The sequence below is a fragment of the Hippoglossus stenolepis genome, chromosome 20 (assembly GCF_022539355.2).
Source record: "Hippoglossus stenolepis isolate QCI-W04-F060 chromosome 20, HSTE1.2, whole genome shotgun sequence".
Lineage (NCBI taxonomy): Eukaryota > Metazoa > Chordata > Actinopteri > Pleuronectiformes > Pleuronectidae > Hippoglossus > Hippoglossus stenolepis.
The window spans coordinates 8,774,303-8,788,971 of record NC_061502.1 but is presented as its reverse complement, the minus strand read 5'-3'; the positions used below and the strand labels follow the sequence as shown (position 1 = coordinate 8,788,971).

General features: G+C 40.5%; 1 protein-coding gene across 1 annotated transcript in view; it reads left to right on the top strand.

Annotated features, from left to right (window-relative positions):
* The window catches only part of syndig1l (synapse differentiation inducing 1-like), a 39,945-nt gene extending 25,759 nt beyond the window's left edge, over positions 1–14,186 (top strand). The window contains exons 3-4 of the mRNA XM_035143389.2: positions 2,180–2,317; positions 11,076–14,186. Of these exons, the coding sequence (XP_034999280.1) occupies positions 2,180–2,317; positions 11,076–11,234 (297 nt within the window). The 3' untranslated portion in view covers positions 11,235–14,186. The remainder of the gene's footprint in view (positions 1–2,179; positions 2,318–11,075) is intronic.
* The last annotated feature ends 483 nt before the right edge of the window (positions 14,187–14,669 follow it).

Here is a 14,669-nt window from a genome sequence, read left to right as displayed (position 1 = left end):
AGTGAATACAGATTCGCTCCCCCGCCCACTCGCCTTGAAAATCACATCAACCTGAACAAAGCTCGTCACTCTCGAAAAAACTTTTTATTTTATTTTTCCATCTGCTCCAATCCACCTGTTTGTCTGCAGATCACCAATGTGATGTTGCGATACCATTTTTTTCGGTAATACAACGCACCAATCTGATACCAGTGGATTTAAAAAAAAAAAAAATTCTATATTACATAATATAATTGTTTTAACAGTTATATGCCACTAACGCTGTATCGAAGTGCTGTTTGCCGTTATTGTTGTAGGGCCTCAGGTTAATTTTGAAAAACAAATACATTGAGTGAATGAATGCCGTAGCACTTCTTTTATCGAGTTTCACAGTCATAACTGAAAAAGAAACCACTAATAAATAAATCTGACAAAACACAATTACTTCCTTTAAATAGCTTGAAACTGAAGTCTTGCATACTCAGTGTTTTACTTGTGGGACTTTCCAGCGGGACTCTCTTGCTCTGGCTAACGCTACACTGGCATCGCTTTTTGTTCTCCGCTCTAAAAGCAGCACCTCCCAGTGGCAGCACAGTGCAACTGCTGATCTGGAGTGGCGACGAAGAAGCGATTTCCGGGAAAGCGATCGGATTCTTACATGGATTTCGTACTTAGCAATGCCCCACCTGGCATTTTCCAAGCATTGGGAGCATTTCCGATGCTGGTATCAGTATCAGTACATCACTAAATCAAATTTTTCTAAATATACAAGCCTCACTGAAAGAACAGGGTTTACCTCTGACTATAATTGGTCCAAAGGGGGGGCTGCGGGATATGACACAATGATGGAAGGAGGAATTACAACAGTCAACTGCACAGTATGAACAATGTAAGTGTTTGTATAATGGATCAGGGTGTTTTCTGAAGTTGTAATTGATTTTAATGAGCGATGTGCACGTCTGTCACACACATCTCGATGCATTAACAATGATCCAATGCATAGGAAGCATCTCCTGATCCAATATGATTCAACCTCTATTACAATGCAACGCAATTTGACATGATCAGATTCAACGCAATGCAGTTGATACAGGAGAATGTGATGCAATGCAATTCACTGTGGTACATGCAGTGTAGTTACCTGTCTCCAGTTACACCTGCACACCTTTAGGATCTCAGCAATCTAATGATGCTCAGGAATAACAATGAAGCGTAGTGCAATGTGCTGTAACCAGTGTCAGCAGCAGGATGTGCTCTACACTGTCAGCAGGGAGGCCAACGCAGCAGTGAGCAGGCAGCAGCGGTGTTGTTTTTACACGTCCCAACCGTATAACCGTATATTCTGCAAACTGCTTCTTGTCAAATTGCCCGTCTCTGACAAAAAAAAATGTCATTTGATTTATCGCAGTTCATTGGAATGTGTAGCTGTTCCTCCTCCTGTAATAATCCCTGAATCTCCTTGACACTTTTGAGAAAGGGTTCAGAGGAGGAATCAATCTGAATATATAAAATGTTGGTCACATTTCTAAATAACCACGAGAGGCCTGTACCTTTGATTTGATTTAAAGATGGAATTTTACCAATGCAAAAGCTGTTAGAAGTGATACATCCCAAATTGAATGCAGTGAACACTATTTTTAATTGGGGAATAGCATCGTGAACACGTGCCTAAAATGAATAATTTGACATTTATGAAAATAAGGCTATTCACCTTGATATTACTCTCATGTCTGTATAATAAATGTGAAAATATGAAAATGCAAAGATACTAAATATGAAGATTAAAACTAATGATACACTAGAATTTGTATATGATCAAACAAAAAATGATATAACGCTTAAGTATTGAAGCTGCTGGTAGGGGAATTTGGAAACGCTTTACATAGGTTTATGCAGGTACTGGGGAATAACATGTGAAGCGATGGAAAAAGGGGTGAACAATTCAGGTTCTTACAAAGAACTGATACTGTATTTATTTTTTTATGTTGTACTACATTATTAACAGGGTATTTCACATTTCGGAAGAACGGTGTACGGCTCGATCAGACTCAAACTGCAGAATTTTGAGTGATGTTTTTTGTTGACTTGATGTTGTCTACTGCGACATCACCTCACATGAACTGTGATTGCTTTCGTGTACAGGGCCACAAAACGAGTTGTGTGTTGTGTGTTGGGACCTGACTCTGTGTTCTCTGTGCAGACGGACTGCTCCAGCGACAGCGAGAGCGAGGACAACTTCATCGTCGTCCCGCCACGGGATCATCTCGGCCTGGCCATCTTCTCCATGCTCTGCTGTTTCTGGCCTCTGGGGATTGCAGCATTTTACTTCTCGCAGGGGGTAAAGACACACACACACACACACACACACACACACACACACACACACACACACACAGTATACATAATATATATAGCCTCCAATGATGTCGTCTGACACCCACACACATGAATCATGCAGCATCTGTTTTTCGACGTCTAACGTGAAGCAGGTGCAACTGCCCACGTGCACGCGGACACGTTTCCCTGAATCTGTGGACATGCAAGCACACGCACACACATCCAGCTCCTTGAATGACTCATCACCCTCAAGATTAAGGACTATTACACATTTTAAAAAAGAAAGAAAAAAAGAGCCTGACAGCTGACTTGCTTTCCACCGACGCAAGGACACTTTTTACCGAGGTGCCCATCAATAACTCAAGGCCAATCTATAATGGCTGCTTGATGTTCTGTAAACAGGCTGAGAAGCGGCTTTGGGGAGAGTACATAAATCACTCTCAAGGCTCGGTCTGTAAATTCCAACAAAGGAGGTGTCTGAAATACTCAGATGAGAGAAGCCCCCTTTGCACTACTGGGGATTTCAAGGGGATTGGAGATGAACCCTATCACAGGTGTGGCGACATATTAAAAGCCGATGAGCTCTCAGACACATGAGACTGACCTGTTTGAGCTGCAGTTTACACAGTATAATGCGAGATAAGAAATGCATGAAGGCACGATTTTATTTCTGATTGTTTTCCTGATGTGTTTTTTGTTGCATGCATAAAAAGGAGCTTTCTTTCTGGGCCTATTTTTTAACTTTAGCCAGTTTCAGACGCGAACTCTGCATAATACCTGCACAACGGCGTCTGGGCTTTCTTTCTCCTTTCACATATGCAGCAGGAGATTGTCCGCTCGAACATTTTCAAAACCAATGCGGAAATCTTGGGAGCGTGCAAATGAGGGGTGGCGCAGCATGCAGAGGGAGGACATAACGTATAAAGAGATGTGTCGAGCCGACGAGACAACACTGTTGATTCTGAAGCTTTTACCGATATGTTCTCAACAAATAACATTGGCAAACTGCACATAATGGTCGTCTAATGGATTCCTACACGGCTTTCTTTCCCTTTTCAATTCTAGAGGAAACAAAACTCCCCGGGATCCGCCCTTTTTTCTCGCCGCTAATCAATTCTGCCTCAAAGCAACATGAAAAGGCAAAATCCGTTAAAAGGCCTTCACACACACACACATGTATAGTGTATGTTTAAAGGGACACTCTACACACACATGTTACAGACGGATGAGCTTTTCAGTAAATTGCTCTGCCTTTGACTATCTCTTCAAAAGCTTGAGCATTTAGCTGTCTTATCTGTGGGCACGAGCAGTCCAAGGCAGATGAAGCCAGTCAGTGAATTATCTTGTCAGAAGCTAATTTGATTCTTCCTGGGTAATTATGGGGAAGTGATGGCTGTGTTTAGGGAAAGTGCCGTCAGAAGGTTCCGTCCAGAAGAGCTGTCAGGAGAAGATATGGTGGGAGTCTGGGATCGCTTCATTTTATAGCTCAATAAACCACTTCAGTGGTCTTCATTTCATTTGATTGTTCAGGAAACCCCTCCGACTAAATGAATTAATTCTGTAGGAGCCAACACGAGATATTGTACATCCCTTATCAGGAGCTGGAATGATCTAAACTTCGGTTTGTCCTGAGAGAACAATATATGTGTGTCTTTGGACAAAATGCAGGTAAAATGTGGTAAAGTGTGAGATTTGATTTGACACTTATTTAAAAAATAGCAGGAACTTGTGATGGAGTTACAAGTTGAATTCAGATACATCATTCTACCATGTTCTTTAAAGTGAGCAACATTTTTTTTATCTGGTGTGTTTTATTTCTTAATAAATTAACGAGCCTATCTGCATAGCCATGTAAGCAGGGAACTATTTTCACCCCGATCTTTTTGTGTATGTATACAGAATACCTGAAAAACTAAAGGACAACTTTTCATCAAACTTGGTTGTAATATTACTTTGGAAGATATCTCCACATTAACGTTTAGAGCTGATCGGTCAAAGGTCAAGGTCACAGTGAACAAAACTGTGGTCTGAAAGGCACATTTTCTAAGATATTTTCACAAATGATTGACAATATAAAGCTTATATTGATCAGAAATGTATTCCTCATCGTATTATGTCATATGATAACCAGGAATAAATCACAAAGAAGTCCGAAATGACAGGCATAGTTCAAAGATGGATTTTTCCCACTATCTCGGCATCCTATACTACTGTGGACATGGCATTAAGTTTACTTAGATCCAAAATATATGATTGGCACGTAAGATTGAAAGGATATCATCATGAAATCACTATGAATTCAGAAAATGATGTCATATGGTCTTCAGGTTTTGCAACCTATAGTATCACAGACATAATCTAAAGCTTATTTGTATTAACCAATCATAAAGTGTGAAAGACGTCATGTTGCAGAGTCAGTTACACAGTTTAAAGTTCATTTAAGGTACGAAACGTTTTCTGTGTTAAGTAATGTGTTTGTAGAGCGACAGGATATGCTAATGGTAATATGCTAGCGGGCTTTACACATTATGAAGGTGAAAGCCTGTTTCACTTAATGTTTAAAGGCTAATTATCTTTCAGTTTAATAGCTTATATTCTTTCTAAATGTTTTATGTGGGCTATATTTTTGCTCGTATTCTACCAGAGTAATTTTGTATTTACAAAGTAAATGCCAGTAACCAAAAGGAACATCATGTGAGGGGAGTCACTCATCATGATGACAACATTATGAAAGGGCAGGATAATAATTTAAAAAGTTTGAATTGCCTAAACAGGATATACACCACACATTTAGGCCTCTTCTCTCTAATGTTTTTTTCATTTTGGTTTCATAGCAGCTCATTGACTAGTGAAGGCAGACACAAACAAAGTGTACAGCTCATTTTAAATCACCTGAACTGATTAGTTTAGTGTGAACACTGATACATATTTAGATGTAATAGCCAGTGATGATGGCTCAGAATTACAAGGTGAACTCTAAGGTGTTTTTTTTCTTCTCAGCTACTTGTTATCAGGCCGTAAACAACAGGATGTGAAAGCATGGACGACACGGTTCACTTCCCATTTGAAACTGATATATTTTATCCATGACCGGTCCACAACAGGGGCACTGCAACGGATATTTAGGACTTGTTGCTTCAAACCCTTTCCTATCAACTTCGCATTTCTTGTAGTTACTGCTCTCTGCCTGCGTGGGGCAGTGTAAGCAGAGGCATTATGGGATTTGACAAGGGCAGCTTGATGAGCCAAGAAGAACATTTTTGGAAATGATTGCACATCAGCTTCACCACTTACTCCGAGGGCATTTACAAACAAACAGGTTAGCAAGTGTAATAGAGTCTGTAGACAGCAGATCAATAGTGTCTTTGTCCCACTGGAAGGTCAAGCTTAGTCAAACAGAGAGAGAACGGAATGGCTTCCCAAGGAGAGGAATTCGGCGAGAGCGTCACAGCTCACGAACGTACACACAAAGACGCACACGTGCATTCATTCGCTTTAAATGGTTCGTATCCTATTTGCCAAAGACTACAACTTTAATACTGCGCAACGTCTTTGTGGTAAACAGTGCTGCACAGTTAAAGGATCCAGCATTAACCGCCCACACACACGCACAGCCGCAAACGATAATGACTAGAATACCATGAATATCTGGGGAAAATTAGCTTTGAGCATTTGATTGGGAAACGGAATTGAGTTTCAATTACTGCCACTAATAGGGTGAGTGTTTTGTTTGGAGATGCTGATAAATGTTTCTCTCAGCTCCGAGACATCTGCGCTGGAGAGTGCAGAGATGAGGAGCAGCAGCAGCGATTCCTGTCACGATTATGCAAATCAGACTCCTCTAAAGTTATCTTATGGCGCACAAGTCATCGTAATGGAGGAAAATGAATGAGGAGTTGTGAAACCGTTATGTATTTGCATTTGTGTGTCTGCACAAGACAGACACAGAGAGGGGGAGGGAGAGAAGGAGAGTGGTTTCCGGGCTGTGGGCGTTGTGTATTTGGAAGAAAAACCTGTTAACGATGCTGAATTGACTTCAGAGAGCAAATCTCAGTATGAGGCTCCATGCAGCTAAGTAGGAGATGTTATCTGGATTTTCTATGACACCAAATTTCAGTCATTCTGTCAAGGTTGTGGAGATAAGAATAATCTTTCTAACCATTTTCCTCTCAAGGGGATTCAAGGAAACATACTCACATTGATAAATATATATATATATATATATATAGTACATTATACAAGGCTGGTGCTTCGAAGAGAGCATGAGCGCACCAACCAACCAATAAAGTGCCATGCAGCATCATGACTATTCACCATTACACCATTTCATTTCAAGACAACAAGGAGATAAGGTTCCAAAGATTGAAGAGGGTGGTGCAAGTCCATGTAAGGCTTTATACACAATAGTTGTACCGTGTAGTGTTTATTAACTGTGTACTGGTGTGCTGTGTATTTGTGGCCTGTTTTGAAGACTTTATTCTAAGATGAGAATAAGATGAAAACATGCTGTGTTCCAATTAGCCTTGACACAAGGCTGGAACGTCTTATTTTTTTTAAATGAATGGCCGTATATGGCTGGCCTAACAACTTTATTATATGCTTCTAAATGGAGTTGGAAAAGGTCATTTGGCTTTACAAGAAGGTCACATATTGCTTTGTATCATCTTGAACACTGTATATACAAATGCAATACATATACAAGATGGATAGAAAAAGCAAAGGGGCCAAGGACTGATCCCTAAGGTACACCAACCTAATTCAGATCTTCTATTGTGTTGAGTTCTATTGATCAGAATGAATGACACCATGAACAAAGAACTTCTGAATAAGGTTTCGCCCTCGGAGAGAGAGAGTTTATCGTTTGAAATCTGTAAGACTGGTTGTTGTTGTAGTGGAAATAATAATGATAGTCTTCAATTGTATCTCGCCGTCTTCAGGTGTTCGAGCCTTTTAATCGCAATAGCATTAAAAGCCGAACCTGCCGAAATCTGGCTACTGGCTTGTATGGCAGTGCTATAAAAGCCATGTGGCACACTCAGTAGATCATTAACTCTATGCCTAATTTTTAAATTAATACTTACTCTCATAGGCAGCACAGTCAAAAGCTGTAATATTTAAGAAACAGAGCTTATCACTCTTCTGTGATGTGTGGGGTTAGGCATCCTGCAAAAGAAAAACCTCTATTGAGCTACTTTCATCCATTTTTCTGAGAGCTTGTAAGCAAAGGTGAAGGTCAAAACAAGGATTTCTTTCTCCGGTGCTTGGACGCTGCCTCTAACTAACAGTCACAATCCCTCTCCACCTCAGTTGGGATTAAATAAATGAATAGGGCTTTTATTAGATGACCAAGGTTTCGGAGTTGGAGGAAGTGACCCTGATGCCAGCTTTATCTCACGCACACAAATCAGCTCCATCATTATGAGAACGGCTCCGGCATAACAATCAACATAATTTCACGCAAACGCACAGCCTCTTCTTTTCAAATCACACTGCCATACATCCAGCACAATAGTCTGATGGATGCATTGTGTTAAAGGCACAACAAATTACGACTGGGATTTAGCAACATGGTGAACTGTTGACCACTGAATCTCATCGAGTGGAAAAAAAGATAAATCAAAAGATTAATATGTGACGACTTCTGGAATAAAACAGAGCAGAAATTAGTTTAGGGGAAGGAGGGTGAAAAATGGAAAAGCCAATACAAAGCCCAGACAATGCCACGGTTAGACTTTCTGCCGTCGTGTGTAATTTCTGCTGGGGTTCTGACCTCTGATGTAAATGAAAGCAAGAAATCAAAAGAGGCCTTTCTCTTCTCTTCCCTCTGTGTTTTTTCGTATAAAGCAAGTCCATTCAAATAGTAAGATAGCAAGAGCTTTGTAAACACAGCGACAATGGACCGGATGAACACAACAAACCACTATTTATCATCACATTTTTCAAGATAACTGCTTATTTCGGTTACCCAGGTTGTGTGGATTTATATAAAAAAAGGACAAGAACCCATGACTCATTTCAGCGTCACTGAAATGCTCCAAACTGTTGTTATTTCTGTTTAAAATATCTTAAATGTATTTTTGTGGTTTTGTTCATTGATCACCTTTGAGATTTCACTGAAGCGGCAAATGATTTGAAAGTGCTCTAATGAATGTTTTTATCCCAGCTACTGACTACCTGTCATATAAACTCTATATATTATCCCATTATACCATTTTCAGCTCAGTGTTTTGGTTTTATAGCCTGTGACTTAACTATTTTGGCTCACTAATCTGTTTCTGTTCTTCAGCGTCAACAGGCAGCTGTTTTCTGCAAAGTCATCTGCACGATGACTTTTAAATCAGGCTCTAGCAATATCCTCACAGAGCTGACAAGTAGGACTGAAGCAACACACAGTGTGAGAAGAGTCAGACGTCCACATAAGACAACGAAAATTGTTGCAAAAAGAGTTCACACAACATCAGTTATTTGGAAATGTACCATCACAGAATACGCTGCAACGATCTGTGCCGAGGAAGACAGGAAACACAATAAAGCTTCTCCGCCGTTTGAAAAGGTGTAATCCCACTGAGAATACACAAAGCCAAAGTCTCCGCTCCCAAACTACTAGTTCTAGCAGGCAAGCTCATTAGTTCAAATCCCAGCGGCAGTCACGCCCACCTGCCTTTTCAGTCTTTACTGAGTTTGTATTGTACGATATGTGTGGCACTCTTATTTTTAGTTAAAAGCCTTGTTGCTGTTGCCTTATGGCACAAACAATGTTCTTGAGGAGAGCAACAAGCTATTGATTAAAAAACCTAATTAGGGCTGTAGAAAATGGTCATTTGATTTATTTGTGGTTCAATCCTAAACTGAATAAACACCTTGAACTATAAAATATATGAGTTCTGTTTACATTCGCTGTTATTGTTGTGTGTATTCATGTGGTCTAACAAACACGTTGAATCCCTCGTCAATAGTATTAACCGGACACACCAATAATTATTAATATTGATCAATATATTTGTCAAATTGCCAAACACAAAAGTCCAATTGGAAGCTAATGTCTTCAACTTCATATCAGCTGGATATTAAAAAAAAAGATTTATGCAGCTATAAATAATTTGTTAGCTTAAGTAAAAAAATTACATATGATTAATTGATTACTCATTAACTTGTCATCAATAAGTCATGCAAGTACTCTATTTCTAATTAATACTAAATGGTTTGAATCCAGTTATCACTTATAATGATCTGTTAAAAGCACAACAGGCAAGTTTTCTGCATTGAAATCTAAAAAACATGATAAGACCTATTTCAATATTTTGTTGAAGGTACTTTTATTATCGGAAATACAACAAAACAAAAGTTAGTGCTTGACTCTTATGGCCCCTTTAAAACGACGGAAGAGAGACACAGGTTTTTAATGTGGAAGGTCTTTCCTCCGTTTTTTACTGGTTTTAATCACCTGCACTGTTTATCTTGGCGAGGAGGAATCCTCCGCTGATAATGACCCTCACTAAAAGAATCATTACCGAAGGCAAATGGCTGCAATGACGGCACCGGTGATGCAAACAACTCCCTGATCCCACGCTACTTCACAATGTCACACAAACTCAGTCTCTCGTAATTGTTTTGAAAGCAACACATTACGCGTTTAATCAATTACTTATGAATTAACTATCTCGGAATACAACAAAATACTGAATAATGCATTCCAGTATTTGTTCCTGTTTTTCTTGTCACGTATTGATTGGCTCTGCGGTTGGGCGCGCTGTGGCTCTCGGGTGCCTTTTTGAAGCACCGGCCACTCGAGAGTCATCAGAGGAGAGAGCGATGTCAGGGCAAAGGGCCACGGACATGAAGAGGAGAACACGGTGACTGTGGTGCTGGTGATGAGCTCGATGCGATGGTTGTTTTCGATGTGATGCTCGGTTCAGAAGATGACTAAAAACAACAGAAAGTGTTTTGTTTCGAAGATTACAAATTCTATACAGCCCAAATAATTGTAACACCAGTCAATTTCATGCGCACGGTAGAATAAATTATTTAAATAAGTCTTTATTGAGGGAAATTGTCTTATATTATATAGTTTTCAATGAGCTGCTGTTTAACAATTAAGATTTCAATTGTTATACACTGTGGTCATATTATAGTAGTGGAGGACTTTTTATTTGAGAAGATAGCACAACGCCACAGAGAGGACCTAAATGTGCCTATAGTGCACTGTAAAGATGCACTATAACCTTAAATACATGGTAACTGACTCATGGCAATGGTAAAAAAAAACAAGTCCTGCGTGCAATAAAGCAAAATGGATTCATAAAGAACCTGCTTCTGTTTTTACTTGAAATACACACAGCAAAGCAAACAATAGAACTCATGTCAATACTTTAAATTTGTTGCCTTCTTTTTTGCCTCTCTTTGTGGAATTTGTTTTTTTTCAATGACAAATTATGATGAATGTGCTCTTCTCGTGTGTCGTTCATGATTCCGTGCGCTTGGCTGAGATGATCATAACATACAGTTCTTGACATTTTCACACTAATTGCCATTTTTCGGTGCTGCCAGGCATAGTGAGCTCTCCAGGGTAACGCTGAGCCACTCGGTCAATGGGCCCATCCTCCCGTTCAATTCCCTTTTTTTTTTCTCTCCTACACAGCCACAGAAATAACAGCTTCTGTAATTATGGCGCTCTTGAAAAGTGAGGTTGTCTGTTCTCTCGGGGTCCATCCAAACTGTGTCTGACTCTTCTTCTCTCTCTCACCATTCCTCTCCTCCAGACCTCCAAGGCGGTGAACAAAGGTGACTTCCCCATGGCCAACATCGCCTCCCGACGCGCTCTGTTCCTCGCCGCCCTCTCCATCACTATAGGCACTGGTGTGTATGTGGGGGTGGTGGTAGCTCTCATCGCCTACCTTTCGAAACCAGGACACATATAGCAGCAGACGCGGCTTCTCTCCACGCACCTCCGGGGAGCCCAGGAAGAGAACAACGCCCTCTGGGGAACTGCATTGCTCCTGCGGACTTTCAAGGAAAGTTTTCCGAGGATGTACGTTTTTTTTTCTTCCTTTCCGTTCTTTCCAGCCCCTCTCTCCCTACAGGCTCTCTGTCAGCCAATATTAGCCACAGTGACTGGGGAGAGGTCAAGATGGAGGGTAAGAAGAGGGGGAATTGGGGATAGTCAAAGTTTTGTCTGTTAAATGGGGTGTTGTGAGTAATGGAAGTATTGGAGCCCAGTTTGCATCCCATTGACTTCAACCTCTTTTGGCTTCATCCACTTTCTGGCTGGTTGCGAACGTCTAAGTCGCCCTACAGATACGTTTCAGTGACAAGACTGAGACAATAAGTCCCTCGACTGAGGCAATTATTAAAGACACAAAAATCAGTCAACTCGATGTTATTGTTATTGAGCTGCTGTTAAAACTGGAGTCCTGTCCCCTCTTATCTCACTTTGCCAACCAGGACTGTCTTTAATAGACCATAGTCGGCCCCCATCAACTTCTAAGTCTGACTGTCTCTAAGTGGAAGAAAAAAAAAAAGTGGCAACATGCATCATGACAAAGGAGGGCTTTCATCCCTAAAGAGAAAAAAAAAATACAGAACTACTGATAATAGTTTCCATCTATAAGGAATAAAAGTCTGAGAGGGTTGAAAAAAAAAAAAGAGAGATCACATTCAGCCAGGATCAGAGGCTGTTTTCTTACTGAACCATATGCACTGGCATGAGTCACAAGAATCTCAACGGAGCCACAGACCCGTATTTTACCTTGAAGACGACGACGTCCATCCGTTCAACATGTGCCCTGAAGTCCAACAAAAGCTGTTTGTGCCCGATATAGTTTGCCTACATACATGCAAAACTGTGCTTTGTTTTTTACGTTTGTCGTTTTTATGTCGCCTGCTGTCCAAAGTCACCTTGATTGGTCTAATTTGAAAGGAATCTTCATTTACGGTCTCGGAAGTAAATCACTGATGTGAGGTCGGACAGATGGTCAGAAATTCCAGGGGGGGAAACTGCCTTCCGGTGTCACAAAAAAAAAAAATGCTGCCTCTGGTAACATGGCATGAAGCGAAGCATCAGCCAGTCACAGTGGGCGTGGAAGGCCTACTGTAAATCAGGTAGATGGTGTCATTAAAAGGCGGCCTCACATATCCTCGGGGGCCGCGCATATAAACAAAGTGTCGGCAGTCTGACAGCTTTGAATGTAGCTGTGATAAATTATTCTTTGCATGACTCTACTTATGCCGGCGGTACCCTGCTACGCATGACTGAGAGGATTTAGAGCTTTTTCGTCAGATCATAAAAAAGAGCTTGAATTAAAATTGATCAGCCCTGTGAAGGGGCTCATATTTCGCGCAATACTTTTCCCCATATTCCTCACTTCAGCTGTTACGCAGAGTAATTCATGTTGATGAAGCATTGAGATGTTTGATGAGTTGTGAAAACAGTTTCAAGGATTCTTACTTGAGTTGAAACCCACTGATTATGCTTGTATGAAGGGCTTATTAATGACCGAGCATTTGATTGGCTTTTTTTTCGACACTGTAGATTTTACACCTGGCAGATGCTAGTTCAAACAGTAAACCCTCATGAGGTGACACTACGCACTTAGTTTTCCCTGCACACTTCCTGCATTAGTCATACCTGACATTTATGGTGCACAATTAGTTCCCCTGTAATGGCTTTTTCTGAAGGAACGTGTACACTCTGGAGCATTGCCCTTAAAATAGCACAACCACATTAATTTCACTAATAAGCCACTTTTGCCGTCACCGGGTTCTGTCAGAGCCTGCGAGTAAATAATCCATTTATACATCCTCGGCTCTGTGAACATTTAAAAATAAACATGCAAGCCGGTTCCCTGCTAATGAAGATTGAATATTGACTACATTGGGGAAGTTCCCGCTGTGCTTTGCTTTTAATAAACCTGCAGCTAATACTTACTTGGAGCAGTCAGATAAAAACCATAGCTAGAATGGTATCCAGTAAGGAGCAGACCTCCACCAAGGCCCAACAGTCCCCTTATGAAACCACATTTAAATTCACTAGTCCCCTAAACATTCAAGATCCAAGAATTTTCCTCTTAGAAATGAAACCAATTTAAATTTGTGCCGATCCTCTATCCGGATCGGTACCAACATTTGATGTCTTCGTCCTTGAGTCATGCCACATCCTTCCAACAAGTTTCATTATAATCCGTCCAGTAGTTTTTACTTAATCCTGCTAAGTATCTAACAAACTGATGAAACGGGTATTTAGTTGGAGCCCTCAGATTCATCTCATTGAGTTTCTGGTCATCTGAAGACCCCCCGGTCATTTCACTGAATATGTCTGAACACACGTCCCAGCGGTAACTCACGAGCGACTGATTCCAGTTCAGTGTATGCACACGTCACGACCATCACTGTAACTATAAAGAAATGTTTGCTTTCATATCTTGGAGAAACCTTTATTGCTGATGACGATGATGATGATGATGATGATGATGATGATGATGATGAACATGCTTTGTGTTATGTAGCGTGTCATTAAAAATGATGTGTTTCTATCTGGCTTCTTTGGCAACCCGGTGTTGTTCAGTGTTTTACAACAGTATGTTGGTTTCAATGCAGTTGTTATTTCCTTCTCATTGTGATGAGCTGGTGTGCAAATCCACGCGCAAAAAAAACCCCATTTGCTTCATGCATTCCTCAATGCCAGGGTGATAGTGCTTTATTTGTGTCGTGCACTTTAGCCAAATTTAACTTTTTTTTTAATTACATATATGTTTTGGGATTTTTTTTTTTTCAATCTTGTGTGAAGGCAACATGTACATAGTGCAAATAAAGACATGTTCAAATGTAATGACAAATAAATCAGAAAGGAAGGATGGCCTTTCTAAAACGCAAAACTGTTTTCCTCTGTGAGTCAATAACATAAAGCTCAATATTCAGATTCATATCTCCCAAAAAACACAAATCCTCCGCAACCCGAGAGAACTGTCTGCGTAATTGAGATGCTCGAGTTGTCCTTAAAACAAAAAGCAAACACAGACTGAGTCATGGTGTGTAGGTGGTTTTTTTGCCAGAAACAGACAGAGGAGGAGCTCTGGAGTTTATAGTTGCAGTGTTCTCGGTGCCTTGTGCAGGAAAACACGCTTCTCTCTTTGTGGTGTAACCGTCGTGGTTATTGAGCTTGTAAATGCGGAGCTGCACTCAACTAAACATTTCTCGCTCACGAACAAGAACAGGGCATACTGACATTACAGTGCCTTCGAGCCAAAGTGATATTCGCAGTCTAACAGCAGCAATTATGTTTCACTGTGTTGTGATTGTCTGTTATGTATCTTATTATATATCTGCGATTCCAAACCTTTGTTGTCTAACAAACCAAC